The sequence below is a fragment of the Grampus griseus genome (assembly GCF_964374135.1).
Source record: "Grampus griseus genome assembly, chromosome: 19".
NCBI lineage: Eukaryota > Metazoa > Chordata > Mammalia > Artiodactyla > Delphinidae > Grampus > Grampus griseus.
Window position 1 is genome coordinate 44,572,379 of NC_139013.1, and position 10,840 is coordinate 44,583,218.

General features: G+C 34.6%; 1 protein-coding gene across 1 annotated transcript; it reads left to right on the forward strand.

The window, feature by feature from the left end:
- Window positions 1–492: 492 nt before the first annotated feature.
- On the forward strand, window positions 493–3,977 carry CMTR2 (cap methyltransferase 2; the record flags this gene model as incomplete). Its single annotated transcript, XM_082677595.1, has 1 exon — window positions 493–3,977. One exon carries the CDS (start codon window positions 493–495, stop codon window positions 2,791–2,793), a length of 2,301 nt encoding a protein of 766 aa, XP_082533721.1. The 3' UTR covers window positions 2,794–3,977.
- Between the last annotated feature and the right edge of the window lie 6,863 nt (window positions 3,978–10,840).

Sequence of the window (10,840 nt, forward strand, 5' to 3'; positions counted from 1 at the left end):
GGTCACGTTCAGGGATGAATCTTAGTCTAAGTAAGTGTTTGGGGCCCTGTGGGCAGTGTCTCAGTGATGGGTAGAGGAGAACTTTGGAGAGGAGCTCGGTGCGTTACTTTGGTAATAAGAGCTGCCAGTCACTGATGAATATTCTTTGGTATATGCTTTTTATATGCTAGCATGTTTTATCCTCATCTAAAAAAATGATACCTCAATTTTTTAAATAAGAAACTGAGATGTAGAGTTATTTGCCCACAGCCTCTTACTAAGCTGTAAATGGCAGTGCTGGGATTTGAGCCCAGGTCTATCGGATAGCAAAGCCTTTATTCTTTATTCCAGATTGCCTCATCATGTAATGAACTGTGCTGACATTAGTCTTCCCATTTTTTGTGGGTTGTCATGATTGTGATCCAGTTTGCTGTGGATGAGTTTTCACCCACTAATAAATTTGATTCATTTAATTGTGTGTTTTCTTTTTCTAGATTTTAATTTAATTTGAAAATGAGTAAGTGCAGAAAGCTACCACTGGGTTCAAGTCCTGAGACATTCAGCCCAGATGTTCTTGCTGATATTTTTGAACTCTTTGCCAAGAACTTTTCTTATGGCAAGCCACTTAACGATGAGTGGCAGTTACCAGATTCCAGTGAGATTTTCACCTGTGACCACACGGAATTCAATGTGTTTCTTGATTTGAAGAGCTCCCTAAATGAAGTGAAAAACCTACTGAGTGATAAGAAATTGGATGAGTGGCATGAGCACACGGCTTTCACTAATAAAGCTGGGAAAATAATTTCTCATGTGAGAAAATCTGTGAACGCTGAACTTTGTACTCAAGCATGGTGTAAGTTTCATGAAATTTTGTGTAGCTTTCCACTTATTCCACAGGAAGCTTTTCAGAAGGGAAAACTGAATTCTCTACACCTTTGTGAAGCTCCTGGAGCTTTTATAGCTAGTCTCAATCACTACTTAAAATCCCATCGATTCCCCTGTGATTGGAGTTGGGTGGCTAATACTTTGAATCCATACCATGAAGCAAATGACAATCTTATGATGATTATGGATGACCGACTTATTGCAAATACCTTACGTTGCTGGTACTTTGGTCCAGATAACACCGGCGATATCATGACCTTGAAATATCTGACTGGACTTCAGAATTTCATAAGCAGCATGGATACCATTCACTTGATCACTGCAGATGGAAGTTTTGATTGCCAAGGAAACCCAGGTGAACAAGAAGCTTTAGTCTCTTCTTTGCATTACTGTGAAGCTGTCACTGCTCTGATGACTCTTGGAAGTGGTGGCTCTTTTGTTCTGAAGATGTTTACTTTGTTTGAACATTGTTCCATAAACCTGATGTACCTGCTAAACTGTTCTTTTGACAAAGTCCATGTTTTCAAACCTGCTACCAGCAAGGCAGGAAACTCAGAAGTCTATGTGGTATGTCTCTACTATAAGGGAAGAGAGGCAATCTATCCTCTTTTATCTAAGATGGTGCTGAATTTTGGGCCTGAAATGACCAGGAAAGCTCTCTTTCCCCATCACATGATTCCGGAATCTTTTCTTAAAAGACATGAAGAATGTTGTGTGTTCTTTCATAAATACCAGCTAGAGACTATTTCCGAGAACATTCGTCTGTTTGAGTGCATGGCAGAAGGGGAAAAAGCAAAGCTGAATAGTTTAAGGGACTATGCTGTTCAGTATTTCATGCAAAAGTTTCAATTGAAGCCTCTTTCCAGAAATAATTGGCTAGTGAAAAAATCTAATATTGGTTGTAGTACAAATACAAAATGGTTTGGGCAGAGGAACAGATATTTTAAAACCTACAATGAAAGGAAAATGCTGGAAACCCTTTCATGGAAAGATAAGGTGGCCAAAGGGTACTTTAATAGTTGGGCTGAAGAACATGCTGCATATCATCCTGGGCAAAGTGCTCTTTTAGAAGGGACAGCTTCCAATCTTGAGTGTCACTTATGGCAGATTTTACAGGGAAAGAAACTGCCAAGGGTAAACTGTTCTCCTTTCTGTGATGGTGAAATTTTAAAGGCTCTTAATGAAGCAATTGAAAAGTCATTGGGAGGAGCCTTGAATTTGGATTCCAAGTTTAGGCCAAAACAGCAGTATTGTTGTTCTTGTCACATTTTTTCTGAAGAATTGGTATTTTCTGAGGTGTTTAGCCTTACAAAATGCCTTCAGGATGAGCAGGATGTAGAACCCAGCAACCAAGTAAAGTGCCTGCTTGTGGGTTTTCCAGCTCTCCAACATGTCAAAATACATATACCATTGGAAGTTCAGCTCTTGGAATCAGCTGAACTCATGACTTTTAGCTGTTCATTGCTTCATGATGGAGACCCAGCTTACCAGCAGTTATTTTTGGACTGCCTTCTACATTCATTGCAGCAGCTTCATACAGGAGATATTATGATTTTGCCTGTACTTTCTTGTTTTACAAGATTTATGGCTGGTTTGATCTTTGTACTCCACAGCTGTTTTAGATTCATCACGTTTTCTTGTCCTACCTCTTCCGAGCCCCTGAAGACTTGTGCAGTTCTGCTTTGTGTTGGTTATCAAGACCTTCCAAACCCAGTTTTCCAGTATCTACAGAATGTGAATGAATTGTTGAGCGCTTTGGTTAACTCTGATGCACCCCAGCAGGTTTTACAGTTTGTGCCAATGGAGGTGCTCCTTAAGGGCACACTACTTGATTTTTTGTGGGATTTGAATGCTACCATTGCTAAAAGGCATTTGCATTTGATTATTCAAGGAGAGAGAGAAGAAATCATCAGCAGCCTTCAGTTATGAAGTTGAACTTGTCCTTTCTGAGATTTAACTTCATGGCATCTTTCAGTTTCCACTGGTATTGCATCCCTTTGTATTGATTTAAAACCTTTTATTTTGAGGAAAGGACAACTTTTGCATCATTTAAAGTTTCATTTTTTCTGGAAAGCCATCAGCTAGTTCTAACCTCTAGGGTATATACACTCACAGACATAGAGTTTTCTATGTGGTAGAATATATGCAGTGATGATATTCAACCTCAAACATGAGAAGTGTGTATGAGCTTGGGGTGGACACACCCATGCTTGCATATGCAGTTTATGCAGTTGGTCTTATTTATCTGCTTAAGATTTGCACCTGTGTGCCTTCATTCAGATTAGATTTTTTTTTCCAACTAATTTTCTTTCAGTGGCTAATACTGTTACTGAATTGATAGAGGTCTTTGATGAAAGGAGGTGAGCCACTACTCAGCAACAGTAATTTCCTTTAATACTGACCATGTCAGTTATGGATATGTGGAATTCATCATGCCAGACATCTTGATACATGCCATTCATTGCCTTTAGGCCATCGATCCAGTTTACTTCTGTGGTTTAAATGAAGCTACTGTGCTGTTTTATAAATATTTTACTTAACCACAACCATCCAACTAGAAAGGATATCAAGACAGCTTCGAACCAAAGATCATGTTTAAAAAAATGAAAAATTATTGTGTCTAAAACACTCCTATATGAGTAAAAAGTTTCACTTAGCAATGGTATGTAATTTTTAACTTCTGGGAAATAATCTGTGAACAGAAAGATTTTTTTAAATTGCAAAGTAATGTTTATGGTCTCATAATGTGGACATGTGAATGTGATGAATGTAGTGAGTACTGAAGAGAAATTTTAACACTTTCAGAATGATGGTATAACATTAAAATTTTTTTAATTTTCATTAATTCTTTTTTTCAGTATGAAAGTAGCACTTTACCAGAAGATTAACCATGAGATCGTTACTTTATCAATTATGTTTGATTTCTTTTGAATTATATGTATTTGTCAGTATAAATGGGCTATTCTGGCCAACTGAATTAAGCAGATCTTTGTTACTTTGAAATTCTGCACAGTGAAGAATATGTGTATTGTCACATGTGCATTTTAGACATTTTTGTTAGTTATATGAAAAGTAAACATATTCTTTGATGTATTTGGTTGACAAATATTAACCTGAATTTTTTCATGTTCTTTGCTATTTTGAGTTCCATTATAGATTTATGAATAAAGTCATTAGCAGAGAGATTTTGTGTTCAGTTTTTTAAAGAGAATCATGGGGAAGTTAAAAATATAACTTGGAAACACATTTTTTTAAAGGAAGGTTTGAATGGGAGTTAATGTTCCTTCATTTCCTCTGATTTGTATTCATTAAAATTTAGTCCTTAATATTGCAATATTTATGGAAGCTCTGCTTCAGGAAAGAAATTGAATACTTAAGGGAGGGAGGAAGAGGGTAGATGTACTTCTTGTCAGGGAGGGTGTGGAGTACTAGAGGTAGATTTCTGAAAGAAATGTGATTTTCTTCTTGTGACTTTATGGAAGCTTTTATAGTTGTATAATGGTAGAAGTCTGATAGAAAAATTGGTTACCAAGAGAGAATCAAAAACCACTCTGGGGAAACCATTTTGCGCTTAAATAGTCTTTATGCCTTGGTTGATTTGGTCCAGTACAATGACTCAGTTTGTTTTTACTTGTTTTAACTATTTGATTAGAATGAAGTTGAAAGCCTAGGTCCAGGTTCTGGTACTAACACTTTCTTTTAAGCCCCTCAAATAAGTATTGAATGCTTAGTTGTTTTTAACATTAACCTGTGTTGGAATACGTAACATACCTGGTGTATGTTAGAGTGTATTTTGGTTTTTAATCCAGTGTTTGGGATCAGTTGCTGTTCATCTGGTTTATTGGATTCAGATTTGCTCTAGAGGTGAGATACAACTGGAGGAAAGTTCATATTGAACCGGATGTAGCTGACGGGTACCAATGATTTATAAGAATTTCTCTTTAAGAAAAAGGGAAGGAAAAATGCTGTCTGAAAAATGAATAAAAAAATAGAGGAGGACCATAAGATGAGAGATGATTTGTATAGTTTATCAAGTTAGTTACTGTTCTTAAAAAAATTCTTTTTAGTAGATTTTGAGATTTTTAACTTAATTGTGATGCTGTTTATTTATTTATTTATTTATGGCTGCGTTGGGTCTTCGTTCCTTCGTGTGGGCTTTCTCTAGTTGTGGCGGCGGGGGGAGCTACTCTTTGTTGCGTTGTGCGGGCTTCTCATTGCGGTGGCTTCTCTTGTTGCGGAGCACAGGCTCTAGGTGCGTGGGCTTCAGTAGTTATGGCATGCAGGCTCAGTAGTTGAGGCTCACGGGCTCTAGAGCGCCGGCTCAGAAGTTGTGGCATGCGGCCTTAGTTGCTCCGCGGCATGTGTGATCTTCCCAGACCAGGGATCAAACCCGTGTCCCCTGCATTGGCAGGCGGATTCTTAACCACTGCACCACCGGGGAAGTCCCAATTGTGATGCTTTATGAAAGGAATTTTTAACAGCCAGAAAATTTAAACATCACAAATGTGTTTCCTAACAAACTTAGAGAAAGAGGTCTTGCACATTTACTTTCTTCAGTATTGATTTTTGTTCTCCCTAAGAGAAAAGTCAGTTTTGTATTTTAGTGAGGGCTTTTATATATTACCCTAATGTCACATAAATATTTAAATGTGTTAAAAGTATCTTTTCTGAATAAATTTAAAATCCAAATTTGTGGACTTTCTCTATCTTTAATTATTTTGTTTAAAAAGATTTGCATTAAAATTTTTTTTCTACTCCAAAGATCTTGGAGTGTAATGAAAGAAGCAAGATATTAGGATAGTTGGAAAAAGCATGTTTATTATGCTTTTGTTATTTTACTTATCTTTGATGAGAATACTGGGTCTTTTAAATATTTAAACCTTATCTTTTATTTCCAGATGAGATCATTAATTGAATAGTTTTAACGTTAGTTACGGTACTGTTATATGTGGTATGGGTATATGAAATCAGTTAATACCTCACATTTTTAGAAATGAAAATATTGATTATAAACCCAATCAAAATCTTATTTTCCATGTTTAAATATTTAATACTTTTCATTGATTTTTTAAAAAGGGCAACATATTTCGTTTAGTGTATTTTTGCTTTTGAAGGTGAAAGTACGAAAAAGGAGATTTTTAGTTTTGTTTCAGTTTTTAAAATTGTCTCAAGCAGTAAATGATTATTACTTTTTATAAAACCAGTACCTCCTTACAAAGATTTTAACCAAAGCATGAGAGGTTTTCTGTTAATTTTTATGTTCTAAAAAAATAAAAACATTTACTAATTACACTGGTACAATTACGTCTTAAATTTCCTTTGTAATCTGTTTAATACAATTTGAACAAAACTTAGACTTAATATAGATATTATCCTTTATTAAAATGATGAAAAATTATTATACTTAGATGGTACAGATAGCCAAGGCCTGGCTGAAAATTTGTTTACAATATAGTTACTATTGAAAAGAGAGACTCAATTATTTGATAATAGGCCTCCCCACCTTTTTTTTTTTTTTTAAGTTGGATTAAAACTTATTTCTGGATGATCTTAGTAGAACTAACTATAAAACAAAAATTTCAATATTTCCTAATAAATTTCTATTTGGATGGTAAATGTTTTTCCGGTTGGCCTAATGGCCAAGTAGCAAAAAACTAAAAACTTGATACTACATATAGTCACTTATAATATGTTGGTATGTTTTAGGGCATGTAATTAAAACAATAATCCTCAATAAATTTGTAATAAGTTATTTATTATTTTGTGCTTCCAATCAATGCATTCTTTAGTTTATATAAAATAGTTTATATAAAATTTTTGAATAAGAAGGGATTCCCCTGCCCTCCCCCCCCATTCTGTTATTTGTTTTTTCTTAGTTTTGGTCAATACAGAAAATGAAGGTAATTTATCTTTGGATAAGTACAAGTTTATACTGGAATGTTTTGGGAAGAGGTGAAGCTGCTTTATAGCCACAGATATGGAAGATGCCAACTGTTCTTTACTAGTGAAAATATTTAGAAATTATCTGTCACTGAGCATAGGTTTGCATTTAATTTCACTCAATTGAAAATTTTATTTAAAAGTGTAATCTGCTTATGTTCATATATAGGTTGCATACTCATTTACAAATTGTACCCATAATAGTGTTTTTCTAATTTTCTCAAGATCTTGACCGTTGTGTTTTTACAGAGTGTCTTAATAGATTAACTAGGTGTAATCATTCTATATTCATTTATACCAAGTGCAGGAGCATCAGTTTAGCCTGTTACCAGGGATTTAATAATATTTAATATTGCAGCCACATTGTTGATTTGTGGCTTAAATTTGTTATGATATAGTTAAGGAACACATTTGTAGAGATTGTTCTTTTTCTCTATGTACACTATGCTAAAAAGATACTTTTATTTTGAAAAGTCTACATATCTTTGTGGATAAACCTATTTTGTTTACATGTATATCTACATCTTTTTTCTCTTTAAGGGTTTAGGATTTAAGATTGTGTGCATCAACACCAAATTAATTTACTGGGCAAGACAGATGTGCTTTTACTGTCTAGACTTTTGGGAGTTCTATTCTGTTTCCAGTGAACTCCAGGACTGAAAATTTAGTTTTTATACTAGACTAGCTGAGAAAATTCAAAACAAGCACAGATATCCTAATGAATTTCTTTTTTTTTTTTGTTAGCGTAAACATCATTCCTGCAACTATCCTGTAACTCAAGTAATGTTAATCTCGTCCTGGAGCTGTTTTTATTTCACTTACTGCTTGGGTCATTCAATTTGAAAATTTTTGATTGATTTTTCTGCTCTCTGGAACATTTTATTTGCAGTATTATATATATATATATTTTATTGAGGTATAGTTGATGTACAATATTATATAAGTTTCAGGTGTACAACATAGTTGAGAATTTTTAAAGATTATATTCCATTTGAACATTACTTACATTGTTCTTTCTTTTTTTTCTCCATTCTCTCATTTTCTTGCCAGAATTATAAACTCAAGGGCAAGGCACTATGACATATACTTATTTTGTATCTAATATTGTCAATATAGGCGTCTATAGAATACTATTTGATTTTGTGTTTTTATTATAGAAAACTTTCAAACATATACAACATTAAAATTAGATAACAGCCCCCCCCATACCCTCACCCAGTTACCATAACTATCCACATTTTTCTGAACTAATTTTATCCTCCACTTTTTTTTTTGGAGTATTTTGAAGCAAATTCATGAAATATCTCTAACAGATATCACACCTAACAAAATATCATCCAATACTTAGTCTGTGTTTAATTTTTCCAGATTGTCTCAAAAATGGCTTTTTACAGTTGACTCAAATAAGGATCCAAATAAGGCTCACACATTGCATTTACTTAATATGTCTCCAAAGTCTCTCCATCTATTGAGTCCCTCTCCCAACATTTTCTTTTCCATGCTAATTTAACTGGCCTGTAGTTTTCCACATTCTGGGTTTGGCTGATTATTTTATCTTTTAACTTGTATATATGCCACACATTGTCTATAAAATGGTAGTTAGATCTAGAGAATTGATTGCTTTTGGCAAGGATACTTCATAAGTGGTGTTGTGTACTTCCTTTTCTATCATGCCACAAAGCACAAAATGGCTGGTTGCCCCCTCTCAGTGACATTAGGGTTAGTCAGAGATTCAGATATCAATTTTATTTTTACACTACTAAGTTTTCTATCAATCTTTCACTTAATAGCATTAGCTTCTATTGAATATTGATTTTTAGCTCTATTAGGGGTTGCAAATTAGTGGTTTTCTGACCACATTTCTTCTGTACTAATTGGACTTTATAATATGTTCTTGAGGTCATCCAACTATTTGTTTCTTCCTGAAGCAGTTTGTTCAGAAAAAGCTGGAGAAATGCTTAAGTTTTAAAAAATTTAATTTTTTTATTGAGGTATAGTTGATTTGCAATATTGTATTAGTTTCAGGTATACAACATAGTGATTCAAAATTTTTATAGTTTATATACTCCATTTATAGTTATTATAAAATATTGGCTATATTCCCTGTGCTGTACAATATATCCTTGTAGCTTATTTATTTTATACATAGTAGTCTGTATCTCTTAATCCCCTACCCCTATTTCCCCCTCCCCTCTTTCCTTTCCCCACTGGTAACCACTAGTTTATTCTCTATATCTGTCACTCAGTTTCTTTTTTATTATATTCACTAGTTTAATTTTGGAGTCTACATATAAATGATAACATTCGGTATTTGTCTTTCTCTGCCTGACTTATTTCACTAAGCATAATATTCTCTAGGTTCATCCATGTTGCTGCAAATGGCAAAATTTCAGTCTTTTTTATGGCTGAGTAGTATTCCATTGTATATGTATACCACATCTTCTTTACCCACTCATATTGATGGGCACTTAGGTTGCTTCCATATTCTTGGCTATTGTAAATAATGCTGCTATGGACTTTGGGGTGCATGCATATTTTTAAATTAGTGTTTTTGTTTTCTTTAGATAAATACCTAGGAGTGGAATTGATGGATCACATGATAGTTCTATATTTAGTTTTTGAGAACCCTCCATACTGTTTTTCATAGTGGCTACACCAATTTACATTCCTACCAACAACGTACAATGGTTCCCTTTTCTCCACGTCCTTGCCAATATTTGTTACATGTGGTCGTTTTGATGATAGCCATTCTGACAGATGTGAGGTACCTGAGATCTCGTTGTGGTTTTGATTTGCGTTTCTCTGATGATTAGCCATGTTTGGCATCTTTCCATGTGCCTGTTGGCCATCTGTATGTCTTTGGAAAAATGCCTGTTCAGATCTTCTGCCCATTTTAAAATTAGGTTGGTTGGGTTTGTTTTGGTATCGAGTTACATATTTCAGATATTAATCCCTTATTGGTCATATCATTTGCAAATACCTTCTCCCATTCAGTAGGTTGTTTTTTATTTTGTTGATGGTTACCTTTGCTGTGTAAAAGCTTTTAAGTTTAATTAGGTCCCATTTGTTTGCTTCTGTTTCCTTTGCAGTAGGAGACAGATCAAAAAATATATATTGCTACAGTTTATATCAAAGAGTGTTCTGCTTATATTTTCTTCTAGGAGTTTTATGGTTTCTGGTCTTATAAATGCTTAATTTTAAAAAACACTTTGTCAGTTTTCAGATAAGTAAGTTGGTGTCTTAGCAACCTCCAGGGGTGACAAAAATTTTTTTTGCAGTTGTTTTTTTAAACTATCTCTAGGACCTCATGGGTGGTTATATATTTGATGTATCTTTTTTTTTTTTTTTTTTTTTTGCGGTATGCGGGCCTCTCACTGTTGTGGCCCCTCCCGTTGCGGAGCACAGGCTCTGGACGCGCAGGCTCAGTGGCCATGGCTCAGAGGCCCAGCTGCTCCGCGGTATGTAGGATCCTCCCGGACCAGGGCACGAACCCGTGTCTCCTGCATTGGCAGGCGGACTCTCAACCACTGCGCCACCAGGGAAACCCTATTTGATGTATCTTAATCAATTACCATTATTGTTCTCACTTGATGCTTGAATTATCCTATTTGACATGGGTGTGTGGGAGAGAGACTCCTTCAAGTTGATACTATGTCATTTTTTACATAATTCAAACAGTCTTTGATACTTTCTGGCACAGCATGTGCCAGTTTCATCTTTTATATTTTCTGCCTAGACCTGATGTCATCCTGACCTTAGTGGGAATGTCTGCAGTGCTGTGGTTCTCAAGATTTTTGGTGTCAAGACCCCTTTATGCTCTTAAAAATTATTGAGTAATCCAAAGAACTTTAGTTTATGGGAGTTTATCTGTTGATATTTTCCATATCAGAAATTAAAACTGAGAAAAATTTTGTTTGTTAATTCAAAAATAATGATAAAACCATTATATGTCAATATAAATATTTTTATGAAAAATAACTTAAAAAACAAAATTTAGTGAGAAGCATGGCATTGTTTACATTTTTGCAAATCTTTT